Raw genomic sequence first — 18505 nt, forward strand, 5'->3', positions numbered from 1 at the left:
TCTCAGTCTTCCTCACCCTGTGGCTCCCACTCTGTCTCTCCTCTCCCTTTGGCTCCTCTCAAACACACTCAAACACACACACACACACACACTCACGTCAGCAGCTCCTCCCAGACAGGTTAACCGGTGTGTCACCGCCCAGTCATCCACCTTGTAGAGGAAGACCGGACCGACCTGTTCCCCGCATTCGCCTTTCCTTCCACCTTCGGCCTTGTCCTTCCTTTTCATTGGGGACGCAACACACTGTCAAATCTCTCACAGCGAGCGAGGGACCATTGAATTAAAGTGGATGCATAATTCATGGTTCTGGAGGGACAATGAATATCCTGCAGGGAGTTGTGATGCCAAATCTGCTTTGTTGCATGTCCACATCTCAGCTACTTTCCTGTCATGTCACTACTGTGATAAAGGCAGAAATTATTATTTAAAAAAGCGCTGCACAATTAAACAATTTAAAGACAGGTACATTATAATACCTGTCATTTCACTGTGTAGGGGACTGATTAGAAAACCAATTTTTACTTCCATCAAGGAGGTAAGCAATACACTGTATCTCCGAAATTAACCGATGAATTTGTATGATATTTCATACACAGTTAGAATGTGAGTAAAAAGCTGGTTTAATTTTTTAAAATCTTTTTATAAAAATACAACCAGACAATCATGCTTTCCTCCTATGAACTGCATCAAAGAAGAAGACTGTGAAGGATCCTCTCTCAAATTTTCTCAAATTATCACTTTTTACGTGTACAACTAAATTAAAAACAGGGGTGGTTTTGTTTCTGTAGATGAACACCCCTTGCAACGTACACCATTATATGAGCACACAGTCTCCCCAGAAAGAATGTCTGATGTTCTGCAAAATCCCAATCCTAATCCACCCAACACTTGTGTGTTACTTTTTCCCTATCCCATACTTATTTTAATATTGAATTACAACTTAGAGATTTTCAAGATTTAAAACTAGGAGGTTCCTTTTATTTTGACTTTCTCTGTTCACACCCGACACTGTGTCCAGATTAACTCTATGATTAACTCTATTATCTCTGTCTTAACCTGTAGACCAGAGAAGAAGTGATTTACATGAAACCTTTATATTAGAGGCACTTGTCATGACGTTAACGATTAAAGCAGGCTCCATATGTTGCAGAGTATCATAACATCTACAGACATGCGAGTTATTCAGGATCCGGGCGTCTCTCTGCAGCATATCAACAAAAGGGAATGATGGTGAGGAATGCAGCTGGGTAGCTTTCTTTGCAGCAGAGTAGGGAACAGCACAGAGAAAGCATGTTTTTGATCAGTCCAGTCATACAGTCTTAACTGTGTGGGTGCGTCCACCTGTTTGGATAAACAGATACTCTTTCTGTTGCTCAGAGATAGATGTGGTTTCATTCATAGCTCCTCAAAACGACACTGTTTTAATATTTTAACCTTCAATTTCTAAATTGATCAACCCCACTGTGAACAAGCAAATGTTGTGATGATGCATTTTCCATTTCAAGGTGAAATATTTTGGGCAAGACCTGGGAGAAGCTGCTTTGTATGGATCCTGTTTTAAGGCCAAAAATAACGTTAAAATGACTGACCAAAAAATCTCACCACAAGGTCAAAAACACATGAACTAACCCTTCCTTGGTAGAGGGAATTTGCCCAGTTAAATTTCCATTTTTCTGAGCACTTTATGAGAAAGTTGAGATCCAATCTCAATGATAAAAAAAATGTTATAGCTCCAGAACAGCTACCTAATGGACTTTGTGGTTAGATTACTTCATCAACTGCGGTTTCCAGAGCAAAAAATAAACCTTTAATCTTAATGTTCAAGCCAAACTGGTCAAAAAGTAAAGTGCTCAGAAAAATGGAAACTTGACAACTTGGCAAAGTTCTTACCATCCTGCCATACAATTGAAAGTTCCCAAACAGCTATGAAAATTACTTTGTGGTAAGATTGTTTGATTAAATATTGTTTCCAAGGTCAAGAATGACCTTTCATCTCATTCATCTCAACTTTAAAATGGTTTGGTGGTAATAAATTACCGACTACATATGCTTTCTTTTGTGGGGTCTTCCTCTTCTGGATCTAAAATATACTGGTTCAAATTCCTGGAGCAATGTGTCCAAATATCCAGGAATTAGGGAAAAAAAGAGGGAATGAGAAATGCTTCAATTATGTCAAAAGAAATCAGAACAACTTTATTCATCACAAGCCAATGGAAATTTACATTGGCTAAATGCTACCATCAGCATGCTAGCGTGCATGCACACCTGAGGCTGATGGGGAATTAGTTTAGGTATTTGGTCGTAAAGAGGTCAGTTATTACAATTCTTCCTCAGGGGAACATGAATTTCACGTTCATGGAAATCTGTCCAATAGTTGTCGAGACATTTTACTGAAAAAATAAAATGTTAACCTTTGGTGGCCATAGATTAGGACTTGTCCTCTCAGGACTATGAACATCTGTACAAAAGTTCATGGCAATCCTTCTGTTAGTTATTGTGATATTTGTCCGGACCAAAGTAGGCCGACTGACAGACCAAGATTGCTATCCATGGAGCCAAGCTGCTAACATGGCTCAGAAAGGATAGACAGAAAGAAAGAGAAAACAGGAGTGACTACACAGAAACGGCTGTAAATCAAGATCTAATGCTGCACTCTGGTCCCTCTGGGTGTTAAAGATCAGAGATATTACTGGAGGTCAAACCCTCCTGTGACTGAAAAGCCATCAGTAACACTTATTTTTTATTCCTTGCAGGGCAACATAGACATGGCAGGGCTTTTGTCTGCATGCCTGCCATTCCTGACAGTTGAACTGAGGAACCAACAAAAGGTGGAAACAGCAAGGGTGTGTCACTTTTCTTCACTAAACTACACACAGCAGACAAACAGCATGGTTGTCTGCTTCACATCTGATGTCTTACAAAGCTTTGATGCTGTTACTGTACCTTGGAACTTTTCTCTTCTCACTTGTACGGTGCAGTACCAAAACAAAGATATCTGCATGTATTAAATATGTATTTTTGTATCCTCCACATCTTTAATCTCTTTATCTGCAAAATAAAAGTGACATAATGCAAATAAACACATTTATAGAAATTTGAAAACAGCAAGCACAATTAGCCAAACTGTGTCTTATCTTTGGCTCCTTCCTGCAGATAAGCATTTATCTCCACCTCATCAAGGAACATTTGTCCACTTCACTTCAGTCCATCCAGGCAGAGCACAGGCCTGTGTGCTCCTGGAGTGACAAAGGAATGTGAGTAGAGGAGAGTGAGGGGACGCGGCAGATATGATTTCAGGCAGAAATGTGCAAGGGGGAATGAGCGGTCAATTCAGCCACCTGTTTACTGGTTTCCACTTATTTATTCACCATTCTCTATTTCAGTGCTGTTCATACTGTCATATTGTATATCCTGTATACCAATACACCTACCTCAGGTCATAGGTCTTATTTATTTTTTCCAGCATCCTTTGCACTATGCTCCATCACACTGTGTACATGTACATGCATGCATGTATGTGTACCTGTATATCATCTCCACCTTCAACATGTACATAATGAGAATAGTTTACTCTTGCATCCTTTGCACTCTGATCACTGCACTATTTGAATTATATATTTCAATATGTCTATATTGTTTTGTTCAGTGTGTATATTAGTGTTGTCTATTCTGTAGTTTGTCTGATTTTATTTTATTATTATGTTGTGGTATTATTGTACAAGTAAGCACATCATGAGCATTGTACAATCCTGAGTCAAATAACTTGTATGTGTACACATACCTGGCAATAAAAACTGAACTGATTAATTCAAATAAATATACATGTGACTAATGTTAAAATGTAGGGGAAAAGTTTGCAAGGCCAGATGTGTTTGAGGAACAAACACACCTATGTAATTATTTGTGAAAATGGGCATACACAAACGGAACCTAAACACATTCACACCCTGCTAAGGCATCCTACGCACCCCTGACACACCCAAAACAATACAATCACACACCTTTCGTTCGTTCAGAATTTTACCTTTTACTTACTTTAAAACACGAGGGGTTTGAGTTTATAGTAATTCTAAAGGTTACATAACAATAATACCCAATCACAGGAATCTTTGAATCAGTTTAAATTAATGTCACAGGATTTTCCACAGAAAAAGAAAACAGCGTTTGGTTCAAACATATTTAATTATAGGCCTGGAAATTAAATCAAATTATACATTCTCATTTCATTTTCTCTCTCTCTCTCTCTCTCTCTCTGTTGATTTTTCCAACTATTACTGATCAGGACTAATGGTTTTCCAGGCTAATCAAGGTAAAGTGCTGGGGCTATTCCAGCACATCCATCTTAATTCTTTAACATGAAATATTGAAGAGCAAATGAAAAAAAGACAAATTAAAAACAAAAAGACATGGATAAAAATTATTGAGCAAAACAGTTAAATATACGAGAAGGTGGGTGACACAGACATCAGGTATCACAGGCAAACCAGGTCCCTTAAGGATCAGAGGAAAGGAGCGGCTTTGGTGTGGACATTATGACTGGTAAACAGCAGCTGATAAAAGATTTTTTTTAGCATTACAGTTACACGTCACCGGTGATGAAAACATTTTAGTCCAGCTCATGATGGACAATCACGTGTGGTGGTATGATGAATGAAAGGTGCTAAAAACTCTTAAGTCCTTAGTGGCTACTGCTATCTGACTTTGATTTGAAAAATTAAACAAAATTGTTAATAAAAAACATTACAGGAATTAATTAGTCTCATTAGCTGCACTTGCAATTATTTCCCACCTCAGGATTGCGCTTCCATCTAGACGAGCTGACGCTGTTGGACTCGTCTCCATCGTGATGGTAAGTGTAGTGCCAAACTTCATATGCGGCAACATATGCAATATGACCTGTGTAGATTGCAGCTGACACAGACTTATGCACCTAAAACTTTCAAGCTGTATCTCGATTCTTAATTCAGCCTTCCTTCATTCGGTTACATCCCTGTTCACATAACTTGTACACATCACAAGCCACTTACAAAAGACGGGCAACAAAAAGGTTTAATGCAGTTTTATGCTGCGTTGCCTGCAAGGCCTTATGGGTGCAGTGGTGGCCTGATCGGTCAACATGTGAAGTTCTGAATTGGTGTCTTAATACACAGTCAATTGGAGGAACAACCAGAGCAAAGGTTACTGCAAGAAATGGGACAGAGCTTACATCTTTTTTTACGATGATTGATCGAACAGCTTCAGTTTGTTCGACTATAGGTGACAGGAAATTTGTGGTATCGGATGAGCACCACTTAGCTTTTTTAAGTCAAAGAAGTTGTCAAAACAAAACTGCACTTTGTAAATTTTATGTTTTAGAAACGATCCTGAAAACATTTGTCAAGGCGCTTATATAACACTAAAATAAAAATTACTAACTACTACTGGTGCTAAGTGGCTACTCTCACAGGATAGAGAGATTGACAACTTGGCTGTACTTAAGACCATAGCATTGTAACCTGCAAAACTTGAAAGACACCGCCAAAGCTCAAACCCATGCAAACGGGTGATTACTAAAAGGTGGCAGGTCGACTTGGGTCATATTGCTACTTGAAATGGATTCAATTGATTGACTCTTTATAGTCTTCCATGGAAGATTAGACTCCAACTGGCTTCCTCAGAACTGCAAACATATCCATCTTGCACTTAGGCACTAAAAACCAAAACAAAAAAGCAACTGAAATTATTCTAATTAACAACCGACCCAAGCCTGGTTTTTCGTGGTAAACCCGGGGCCTCGTGGCTACCCTGTGGAGACCAAAAGCCTGTGGACCGATTTAGCTGCCAAAGCCAAAGATGCCCTTGATATAGCCGGTAAGACCGCCCTTGCCCTTCTGCTCCACCTTGTCATCCAGCGGCGGGAAGGCCACATGGTTGAGAGCAAGGTCAAAGAACAGGGGTTTGCAGGGGATTGGCTGGAAGTCAGGAGGGAACTGGACCAGATTGGGCTGCTTTCCCACGAGGGCGGGGTCAAGGCGGAAGGTCTCCAGGCGGTTGCAGAGGGGCTACATGAGGAAGAAATTAAAAAAGTGAGCATTATTTAATCACAGATTACTGCATGTTTACAATAACTCCATCCAGTTTAAGAGTTGTTTTCTCTGTAAGCTGACTCACCGTGTTGTCTTTCACCTGCTGCTGAGAAGGAACTTCAGCGGTCTCGTCAGTGTCTGAAACACAAAACATTTGCTAAGGGTTGAACCCAGATCCAGGCAGAACAGAACAAAATGGGACTAAATGGGTTCTTGAGCTGGCTAGAAAGCAGTCAGTTCAAAAAGGGCTCTCACCTAAAATGGCAGCAGCTTGAAGAGAATATTTTTCAGCGTTGACCTCAGCAATGAGTTCCTGAACGTCAGGGAGATCCTGCAGAAACAGGACACACAACAGTGATGTACCGATGTTAGTAAACTGTCAAAAAGACGACTGACTGCAAAATCATTCAGGGCTACTCTTACTGATACTCTGAATCAGATGCTTTTCATTAATAAATAAAAATGTTTTTTAGAAAAAGAATAAATTCTGAACAGGAGTAGAACTGAATATTTTAAAAATAACTAAATGTTGTTTCAGACAGATGAATTTTAACTTCCCATAATGAAGAATACACGGAAGTCACTTTAATATTTGGCCAAACAAAAGTGAAATAAATTTTATTTATTTAATATTATCTGTGATAAATCCACATAGACTAATGAATTTTCCAATCTGTGATCCATTAGCAGCAAAGTATCTCAGTAGTTGCTGGGCCTTCATTATTCTTTAGTGTATGGATAATATTGCTGTGTAAAATTGAAAGCAAACAGAAAAAAATATTTTCTGCATTTCTAACAATGCACGCAAGATTCCCTTGGCAATGCATCGCATACTGTTTGCGCTACTGTAATTACACGGCTTAGTTAAGTGAAAAATCTACAGTTGCAGGAAAAAGTATGTGAATCCTTTGGAATTACCTGCGTTTATGCATAAATTGGTCGTAAAATGTTATCTGATTTTTATCTAAGTCACAACAATAGACAAACACAGTCGGCTTACAACTAATACTACACAAACAATTATATGTTTTAATGTTTTTATTGAACACACCGAGTAAGTATGTTAACCTCAAGGCTACTGACTTCTCCAAAAACTAACTGGTCAGAAGTCCAATCAATGAGACAAGATTAGAGGTGTTGGTTAGATATATAAAAAAAAGCATCAATCTTAATTTTGCTATTCCCATGAAGCATTGCCTGATGTGAACCATGCCTCGAACAAAAGAGCTTCCAGAAGACCTAGGATTAAGCATTGTTGACTTGCATGAAGCTGGAAAGGGTTACAAAAGTATCTCTAAAAGCCTTGATGTCCATCAGTCCACAGTAAGAAAAACGTCTATAAAATCGAAAAAGTTAAGCACTGTTGCTACTCTCCCTATGAGTGGCTGTCCTGCAAAGATGACTGCACCAGCACAGAGCAGAATACTCAATGGAGGTTGATGAGGCAAAACCTCACCCCAACTGTGAGGTATGGTGGAGGGTAATCATGGTTTGGGGCTTCTTTGCTGCTTGGAAGCTTCTTTAGTGTAGTTAAGTCCTGGAAGGGTTGCAATCATTGATGGAAAAATGAATTCCAAAATTTATCAAGACATTTTGCAGGAGATTGTAAGGCCATCTGTCCATTAATTGAAGCTCCACAGAAGATGGGTGATGCAACAGGATGACGACACAAACACAGAAGTAAATGAACAGAATGGCTTCAGAAGAAGAAAATACACCTTCTGGAGTGGCAATAAAATAAAATTCTATAAAACATAATTGTGTGGTATTAGTTTAAGCAGACTGTCTATTGTTGTGACTTAGAAGAAAATCAAGTCACTTTTTATGACCAATTTATGCAGAAATGCAGGTAATTCTAAGGGTTCACATAGTTTTTCCTGCGACTGTATATTGCTCAGAATTAGTGCTTTTTAAACCTAATTTGATTTAAACCCCAAAACTCTGCACATAAGCTCCTCTGGAGCAGGTTAGGTGCGCACCATGGCGATCTAGCCAGATTAACAGAAAGCCACCTTTGTGAAATTAAAATATCTGGCTTTAGGCTCAAACATACTTCGCTAGGTCATTAATCTTCCTTTGTAGTACAGCCCCCTCTGGTCAGATGCTGCAGTGTGATATTACCCCAAAACGAGAGTACAGAGAACTGGTAACGTCGGACCTTATCCACACCATGGCCTTAAATAATTTAGCCCCAGGGTCCATTTAATACCGGGTTTAGGTACCCCTCCCTACTCTATGGAGTGCATTTCCTTTTTGTTGCTCAACATGTGTGTAAGGAGACCTTTTCATGATGGATTGTACATTAAATCTTTGTGTTACTGAGAGATTCCAGCCCCAAGTAGTCAATTTATTAATTAATTTTTTTGTTGTGACCAACCTTGAGAATGTTGTTGAGGCTCTTGGCCTTAGACTGGACCTCCTTGGCGTATTTCAGCACCCTCTCATACAGCACCAGCGCCTCACTCCACTTCTTCACCAGCACATAAGACTGGGCTATGAAGAAACACCTGAGGAGCACAGAGGGAAAGATAAGCGTGTGCGTTTATGTATAAAAAAATAAATGTATTCATGAAACTGTTTTTATTATTAGAAATAAGACATGAAGACACTGTTTTCAGATAAGTCTAAAGTCAGCAACTGAAAGAGCGAATACACTTGATGTCATGCTATCAATATGGCAGTGTTGAACATTGGCAAATATATCCAGAAGACACTTTTTGAATTTACAACACTGTATTTAAAAAGGTTGGCTGGCATCAAATTCAAAATGGGAATATAAGTCTCAAACAACAATTGCATTTCTCAGTTTCAACTTTTTCTAAGTTGGATTTTTGAGTAGGAGGTGCAGGTAAAGCATTTAAACCAAAGACGTCTGACCTGTAGGCCTTGTAGACCAACGTCTTGAGGGACACCTCCTTCTGGAAAGTGTGGTCGTCCTCCAGACCCTGCAGGGTGGAGAGCTCAGCCAGACTCTAAAGAACAGAGGGAGGATAGGGAGGTGATGGGAGAGACAGATGGCGAACTGCACTGTGAGAAGGAAGTGACAGTCCAATAAGGCCAAGAACACATCCCTTCACTTATGACAACACATAACAAACATCACACAGCTTCAGTGAGTAAAAACTAAGAACTGATTTAATTGATTACACCAACTGAAATACATGCTGCTATTATGGACAATTCTTTATAGGAAAATAAAGCAGTGACCTTTGCTTTATCATGATTTGAGCTTAGAAAACATTTCCATCAACAACCCCTCCACACATACGGAACCTTACGATTAAAAAGATATATTTGATGTTAAAACATTTACCTGCAGGATGATGTCGTAGAGGCGGATAAGGTCCTGTGGACGGGGTCCCCTCTTGTTCTCGTCGGCTTCGGGTTCCTTCAGTTTAGCCTGCAGAGTGTCGGCCATGCTCTCATTCCTCTTCACCAGTGTGCACAGCTTGATGTAGGTCAGGTAACTGGGGGAGGAACAGCACATTTTTTTCACAATGTAAAATTTCAGCTTCTAACTGTGGGGATTTGTGGCTTTTCTTTGTAAAATATGATACTTGGTCGGAACAAACAACAAGGAATCTGAAGAGGCCACCTCGGCTCTGGGAAATCAATTTTTCTGATAACTTACAGACAAAACAAGAAAATAATTGACGGGAAAAAAATCAATAATGAAAACACTCATTAGTTGCAGCCACAGATAATGACAGTCTAATCTGACACATAAAGAGAAAGATATGTTACGTCTGATTCAGGCATTTACAAGCACAAGTAACTGTCTTGACTGTTTCTTTTACCTGTGCAGGAACTGCATGTTTGACACCTTGCCATTGTCGCCATCAGAGCTCCTGTCTCGTTGCTTCTACAAAGACAAGCAATATTTAACAGAAATGTTTTCACATTCCTGTTTTAACGTCACACACACTCTTAGTAAGAAAGCTGTAACTTCAAGTGATGACAGACCCAATACCAAACATCTAGGTCATAAATAACTAGGTTTACTGCCCTGCTGCTGTATGTCTGTCAAGTTGTAGTTTACATCCATGTTTATCCAGACTCATAATTAGGGATGTGTATCGCTACTCAATACCTTTATGATATCAACAGAAACAGCCCAGTATCGAGTAGAATCGAAACGTCTCCAGTCAAAACAAGACTTCATTTGATATTTTGTAGCCAGATTGCGACAAAAATAAATAAATAAAATGTATGGTTTTTCTTACAGCCAAACACGCAAGCTACACACCGAAAGAAAGAAGATCACGCCTTTTTTCCCCCTCTTCTACGCCAGCACCATAGACTGTATTAAAAAAAATAAAAAATAAAAACAAAAGCCTGCATGCACCGTGTCCATGCGTTCGTCACTGTTGCAAGTTTACCACCACGAGCTTGTCTTTCCGTTGGTTTCTTTTTCTGGTATCATTCAACACTTCTCTGTACATTTTTTGCTATTTACATCACTTGTCACTGATCGATCGCTGCGTTCCATTACAGCGCTTTTGTGGCACAGCAGCGATCAGCTGATTTACTCAGGGAGCCTCCGGCTGCAGCTGCTTCAGGTGTTGTTGGTTTGATCGGCTGGACGTGCTCCGTTTTCCTCTGTTTGCTTCTTTAGTGTAGTTAAGTGACTTGTTTAAACAGACTCCTTACTCGTTTTATACTTTATAATTTTTGGAGGTTTACGACTCACCCATAAAGGAAAAAGCACTCGGAGATCTTTCACTTCAGTTTATTGATCGAAAGTTAAAATAATTTTCTGTTGTTTACTTTCAACACGTATCAAAAAATACTTTAAATTCTTCTTATTTGGTCACTAAACTATTTCACTCCTCTCTCATTCAAATATAAAAAAAAATCGCAAGCTGTAGTCTTATACCTGTGAGGATGAATCAATTAGGTTGAGGAGCGATCTCATACAATTTCCAATTTTATGTAACAGTTATTTGAAACAATAAAAAAATAAAACAGATAACCTTGCTTGTCCATAACATCAATAAAAATAATAATAGGCAACCAATCAACTACTATGGCTTCCACAGGTGCCATTTTATGCAAGGTATCAAATGAAGTACTCTATTGGTATCGGATGACTTTAAGGGTACTGGTTTTAGTACTGGTGTTGTAAATTTTAAACGATACCCAACCCTACTCATAATACATGCAGCAAATAAAACACTATACTGATGATGAATGATTCCAGTGAATATATACTGTTGAACTGATTAATGAAGGATTATCATAGGTGCATTGGCTAAACAGGTAGACATGTACTTCATTACTTAAGATACATTCTTATAGAGTATAGTTACACCAAATGTGGTGCTTCTGTTTTCTCCTGGTATTTTCAGAAGCAAAGCCTCTCTATGAGCTGTAGGCGATACTCACTCACAATTAGCTATGCACTCTGACACATTGTTTGCAGTGAAGCGATTCCGATGAAACTTGAAATTCTGATGAAGCTCAAAAATCAGAACCTATTTTCACAAAGACCTTTGAATCCAATGTGTCACCTTTTCAGTGTTCGAAAAGCTGTGTAATATGATCATCAGTTCTTAAGTTATGGCTATAAATGTGGTTTGTGACCAAATTCTAATCAGTTCATCCTTGAGTCCAAGTGGATGTTTGTGCCACATTTGAAGAAATTCTCTCAAGGCATTCCTGAGGTACTGCATTCTACTGTGCGACGGACAACACAAAAAGCTTCCGGCCTTGGCAAAACTCACTTTGTTCTCCTTCACCGACATGTGTGAACTTTTTAAAACCAGTCATATCTTACCGCCTCACTCTTGAGTTCCTCTCTGACAGCCTGGATGGTGTCTCTGCACTCGGCCAGCAGGGTTTCATACAGATGCTCTTTGGTCTCCTCGTTTGATGCCTGCACAATAAAAAACACTAATTAAGATCTACAGAGGGACACAGTGACTATTTCGAACTGCAACATTTACCAGTAGCACTGAGCTTTTAACTTGAAACATCAGTCTGCGTTAGCCACTAACCATGAATGTCACTGTTAACACTTAATAGTAAAAGGACGATATTGCCTGTACACTAAAAAGTATCCATTATGAAGCACATGCAGGAAGTAATGGTGTAGTATCAGCAGTAAAAGTTGGTTTATGCACCAGCAGTAGATACAGCAAACAAACTAAGCAGAACAGAAAACTGTAGGTCTGTATCATCACGGATACTAATCCACATGTGGTCTAATAAAATGTATGGTAAAATTAGTGCCCTATTTTTCATCTACTTGGAATTATAGCACAGATATAAAACGATAATAGGGGAAGAAAGCTTAAAGGAAGAAAACTTAATCTTGAAACTATGTCAAAGGGCTTGACAAAGAGGAATTTGGAAGGGGAAGACTTGAGTTGAGAGCTCGTTGTAAACTTGGAAAACCTGAGCTGTAGCCTGTACAAATTTGGTTTGTACACCCCTATTGTGAACTATCTTTAAAAAGAACATAAAACTACAAAGAAAACAAAATGTAGAAACACTGGCTTCCACATCCAAACTCAGACACATACAGTCCACCAAATTAAAAGCTACAGTTGCACTTACAAAGCTCAATCATGCGAACACAAAAATGTAATAACTTTGTTACAAAGAGTAACAGTTTGAGAATAGACGTGACTGTGACAAACTGGGGGCGAGGTGAAGGTATGTGGCACAGCAAGATGCGGATGCATTCCTGCACACAACTCATCAGCAATCTGACACTGTGGAGTTTCACGGTCCAAATCTTTGTGAATGACAGGATTGTTCTCCACCTCACCTATCCGTCATCGACACACTCATCCAATAGGTATGCGTTACTACAATATACTCTATAATAATAATAATATATAGGTCTACGGGACACATTATGTTCATATTTAAAGAAAGAGGCCGTGCTTGATTACTATAAGCGGCAAAGTGTAAGCGATTAACAGCAGAAGAAACGTTGATACAGTGTGTTTTGTTTTACACTCCTTTGAGGACGTCACATCTTCACCTTTAAAAAAGGGGGGAAAAAACCCTTAATAAGCGACACAGTGGAGAAATGTTAGTAACTACTGAGAATAAACAGCTCACACACCCACAAGACTGATGTTATTTTGTGACACACGTGTGCCAACACTGTGGCAACGCCTAGCACGACTGGCTCAACCTGTCGAGCATCTTTCTGTTGTTCAAAGGGAGGGCTGCACCGATAAACTGATTAGAGGAGGAATCAGTTCTTCTACTAGCACTATGAATGGATGCCCCAATACAGTGTTTCCTGTCCCCAGAGGCCAAGAGCTGAGAACAGGTGTACTGTAACACACAGGAAATATTAAGGTGTTGGTGCGACATACTCCGACTCTCTGAGTACTCACTGAAAGGTGTTTAGATATGATAATACTCATCTGTCCACAGTGCCCTGCAGGGTGTAGTCCTGTGTTCATGTGTGGGCTGAAATGCACAGAATGCAGTTGTACGATGACAGAGGCTGCATGCCAGATACCAGAGTGGCTGTGACAGGTGTGTCTGCAGGGTGTGCTAAGCCTTCTGGCTTTCTTGGGCATCAAAAAGCAGGAGGAATGAGATGTGGTGGCTGTGCAGGGACATGCAACACTGTAAAGAGGACAGTGCAACCTACCGGAAGTTTAAAGAACTGCATAGACTTTCGTAAGGAAGATTTGCTTTTCTCAAACTTAGGCCATATGGCCATTTTGACTGTTTTCATCTGATTCACTCTTGCAGAGTGTAAGTGACACCTAATGTCAGAAAGGTACACACACACACACACACACGTAGAGTAGCTAAGGACATGGGGTAGCACATGGAGCTGTGATGAACTGAGGAACAAGTGCCTTAATCACTCGAATATACTTCAAAGTGGACACGTACAAGGACCGCTGCGTACACATCAGATGCAAACTACTTCTGTTTATACTATATTCTGGTGTCAGCTTGGCGGACTCGTTCCACGCGCAGTGGATCAGTTGGTACCCTGTTTGAGTAGTGAACTTGTCCACACAGTCACAAAAAAGAGGAGGCACACGCAGAGCCTAGGCGTACACCCTCTGATGACCCCCCCCCCCCAGTTACACAGACGCTAGCGGCCCCAGACAGGAAATGTGACCAGAGGGGTGAGAGCGAGTGACATGCAACAACTGAACCGGGGCGGTTGCGATTACACGGATGTTCAGGCACAGAGGGGAAGCGTACAGGTCCTCTTTATACTAAACTGGGTGTCTGTATTGACGGACGTGTTCACACGTGTGGTCTGCACAGTCACGTGTTTTGGGCAGCATGTGGAGAGAAAGACCACTAGGCAACAGGGACACCAAGCGCTGGCTCTTAACGCTTTTAAGAGCAGCTAACAACAACGGCGGTGAAGTTTGTTTTTATCTGTTACAGAGCAGAAACTGACAAAATATTGACCTGAGCGATCGCGGCCTCATTGTCTGCCAAACCCAACAGGAAGATGCGGGCCTTGTCGATCTTGACGGGCACAGTCCGTCCTCGCCACTCTACCTCACTCATGGTGGCTGCCTGCTTCGTTCTTGCCTGAGTGATCAGGGCCTAAGGAGAAAAAAAAATTGTTAATTTCCTGATGAGCAAAGACATTTTCGGATTTCATTTTAGGATGCAAGCATATAAACGAATGTCTAACTCCTATATGTTCACCTCAAGTTTCTCAGCCATCATGCCTCCACCTCCACCAGTCAGTCTCATCTGCATCAAGTCATTAATGGCGTTCTGGTCGCCTGCAATCACATTTGGGAGGTGGGGGGTGGGGGTGCAGTTTGAGAACAATATGTCAGGATGCCTACACGGGTCTAAGATGGCTGTCAATTATGTTGAAGGGAACGGTTTTCCCTCACGTGTATGTGTGCGTGCTACTCACCAATGTTGTAAGCACAGTAGCGGATGTTTGGTGATATCTCGTCCACACGCTGGCGATACAGAACTGCTAGCTCTTCAGTGAACGCACTGGCCAGCTTCTCATAGATGGTCCTTACAGGACAAAAATCGTTTAATATTTCCCAACGTTTATAAAAATGCTTCCACTTATTGTGCCAATGTATTAAGAAACTGCAGTGATGTTAAAACTCACTTGCACTTGTTGAAGGCCTCCATGGCAAGCTTCCACTCCTGCAGTTCGAACTCCACCATACCAGTCAGGTATGCAGTGTAGGCCTGAAATAAAAACACATTGATTAAAAGCTGTTGTTAAAAGAAGAATAAATCATATTTGTGTTCCTCGTGACACAACTTTAAATAATAAATTCTGTATCAACAATGTGAGTTATTTTGGTTGACATGTGGTAACAAGCAACCATCAACAAATGGTACAGAGTTGAGGGACAATGTGAGTAAGGTTCAGAACAAATTTTGGACATTTGAGGTTGCAATCTCATTGTACATGATACCCCTTAAGTGCAATTTATACTTCTGAGTCAAATCGACAGCGTAGGCTACGGGGCTACGCAGAGGCTACGGTCAGTCAGTCGCCTGACGTGCACCTCCTCAAAAATGTAACTACACGTCGAGTCGACGTGGACCGTAAGCTCTGTGATTGGTCGGCTGGGTAGCCTCGCAATGCCTCCAAGCCGACCGGAAGTATCCCGCGCATTGAAGTAACATTTACTAGCGTCCAAAACGGCGGCTGTAACACAGTGAATCAATATATTTGACCGTCGCAACCCAAGCTATCAGAATGTGATCCATTCGGTCAGTAACATTGGAAAAGGCTACACCAGCCGCACGTATACATTTTACCCCCATTTATGTTAGCGGAGGGCTAAACCGGAAGTTAGCCTGCTCGGCCGGCAAAGGTCAACACAGTGGACGCTGTAGCGCTACTGCCGACTAGCGTTTGGGGGTGTAATTGCAGAATGACGGACACACCTATGCACAAGTATAAAGGCACGGCTACGTGCGTAGTCTACGGCGTAGGTATGCACATAGACCCTACGCAGGAGTATAAATGGGCCTTTATTCTCTACACCCGCATTGCGGCACTAAAAGCAGGCTGAAGGTCACTCTGGTCTGCGTACCTGCGCCTCAAGTTTGGTCTTGGCGTCGACACGGGGGCTCTCGCACAGCTTCTCCAGCTTCTCGCTATGCTTGGCAGCCTTGCGGAGTCGTGCCAGCAGGTGGAAGCGCTTACGTGGCTCTGTATTGGCCTCCTGCTTCAGCTGCATGGCGTAGCTCCATGCACGCTCTGCCTCCATCAAAACCAGCAACAGATACCTGAAGAGGGGGAGGTCATTGCATCAGTTGTTTGGTTGCATATTTTCACTATTTTTAGAGGACACATTTAATAATTTAATTCCTATCCAAAGTCGACACAGTCAGGAATTATCTTTGAAGATCTGTTTTTGATTGTGTGGTTTAGCAGTGACGTGACCAAAACCATTTGCAGTCTCATGTCTGACGTAGAGAACACCACACCTCAAACTCCTCTTTGATGTGTTTATTATTCTGAATCAAACACAGCGTTTGTGTGATCAACTGGTATTTGCTGCATATATAGGTCTTCTGTAACATTGGCCAGTTCACTGCACATTAATGTCCGGCTCAGACGATCCGTTTCTCACCTGCTGTCTGAAAGCATTTCGACAGTTATTTTCTTCCCAATGAACTTGTGTCGGTTGCCCATCCTGAAGCCAAGAGTCTTGCGCAGGCGACGCAGTCTGCGGGAGCAGTAGCCCCTAATCACAGTTACACAGAGATAGTTACATTGCAGCAAATGAGTAACGCTTAGATGTACATTTTCATCTTGGTTTCTCTCTGACAACCACACAGTCAAGTCATTTCCAGCATAACACCACACATGTAAAAAAATAAATACTCGTCATAAGTTGTCTAAGGAACATCTGTTATCCTCCTTTTAGTTTTGTTATTTGAGCCACTTTTGAGATCAGTGAAGTAGTGACAATGATGTGTGTAAAACATACTGGGAGGCCATTTTTTCTCTCATGTATGTCAATGGGGTGAACAAAACTGAGGCTTATAAGTCTCTTTAGGGTAAAATTTATGGCAAATGTGTTGTATTTGATTGCATTACATTGTTCAAGTGTGCCTACTAAAGTATTTCACCCTCCAAAGCTCAAAGCGTTATTTGTACACCAGCTCAGTCTCATGTGAACCATATGGCATCAGACGTTTCCATGCCTACAGCTTCTTCTCAATGTATAAAACAATTTGGTGTCCAAAATAAATAATCAGAAATCAGTATCTGAAATACTTTGATACCCGAGCGGAAATTCTGTAAGTACTGTAATAGTACATTACAGTAAATACTTTAGGAATGTGGAAATAAACGTCACATTTATAAGTTCAATGTCAATTTCCACAAATAGGTTACAGTTACTCCTCATGGACACCTAGAAACACAGTCCAACATCACTCATCTCTGCAGCTATGGTGCAGTTTTACAGGACACAGCTCACCTGTATCTCTGGTAGTCTCCGTGCCTGAGGCCATGCTGCTGCTGGGACTCCTTTATTATTTGCAAAACTGCGACTCAGTGTTAAGGGACAAACGTATTTACACCATCACAAACATGGTAGTCCAGGAAAATATTTGTCATTCATATAATTCAAGCATGAATACGTCAGTCACGTTAGCAGTGGATGCAACTTTACTGACCCAGAAGGTCTGAACTGTAGAGCTGGGAAAATAGCTGCAAAACAAGATGTCTACATCAACACATATTTACTGACAGTCTTAGTTGATTTAACTTCCTTAGACTTGAAAACATAGTGTGTGACAAGCCATTAAATCTTTTCACGGTAACGAGTGACAGCCTGCTAGAGTATGACACGTAGCCTAATAACGCTAACGTTATCCTTTAACCGAGCTGAGCTAGCAGGCTAACGGTAGCTTCTGAGCCTGACACAGATTCACTGGGTCAAAGACAAAACCGCTACTACACATTTTAATGCTGTGAAGGATACTTTCCAGTCCGAGTCCTCCATCCGGTGAATTTTCTTTATTTTCGTCCATGACAGAAACTTTAGCTTCGTTTTGCTTGTCTGCGGCCATCTGTAAATGCTAACAGCTAAGCGACACACATGCTCAGTCCGAAGTACAGTTAGGGACCAATGACGGCGCAGGGAGAGGCTACATGCAATCCTCGCGAGATTTAGCTCATAGGTTCTCGTTTCCACTGAACTGTGCAGGAAAATCTCTCATACAATTCCCGCTGAGAAATACATTACTTGTAATTAACTGCGATCGACTGAACAAAACCCACAAAAAGCTTTATATTACAGTCCACTATAAATCAATAATAAGCCCATATGCAGGATTATATATTCCGAATATTACTATGGGAACCATGTCTGGTCTATTGCAACTACAAATGCATATTTTACCTGATTTCCCTCCAATACAAAATCCCTGTTGTATACAGTTAAGATATATATGTGAAATATGATGGAAATGGCCTAATGGAGGTAAACTCA

The 18505-nt window shown here is 40.8% G+C and overlaps 1 protein-coding gene across 1 annotated transcript; it reads right to left on the reverse strand.

Moving 5' to 3' along the window:
* Window positions 1-4097: 4097 nt before the first annotated feature.
* Window positions 4098-18381, reverse strand: srp68 (signal recognition particle 68). The gene is made up of 16 exons (XM_046046827.1): window positions 17996-18381; window positions 17489-17555; window positions 16634-16747; window positions 16091-16286; window positions 15148-15230; window positions 14938-15047; window positions 14718-14797; window positions 14472-14612; window positions 11842-11940; window positions 9863-9927; window positions 9379-9532; window positions 8943-9037; window positions 8443-8572; window positions 6321-6396; window positions 6151-6203; window positions 4098-6041 (listed from the first exon to the last, which is right to left on the reverse strand). Exons 1-16 carry the CDS (start codon window positions 18081-18083, stop codon window positions 5814-5816), a joined length of 1779 nt encoding a protein of 592 aa, XP_045902783.1. The 5' UTR covers window positions 18084-18381; the 3' UTR covers window positions 4098-5813.
* Window positions 18382-18505: the final 124 nt, after the last annotated feature.

The sequence above is a fragment of the Micropterus dolomieu genome, linkage group LG04 (assembly GCF_021292245.1).
Source record: "Micropterus dolomieu isolate WLL.071019.BEF.003 ecotype Adirondacks linkage group LG04, ASM2129224v1, whole genome shotgun sequence".
Taxonomy (NCBI): domain Eukaryota; kingdom Metazoa; phylum Chordata; class Actinopteri; order Centrarchiformes; family Centrarchidae; genus Micropterus; species Micropterus dolomieu.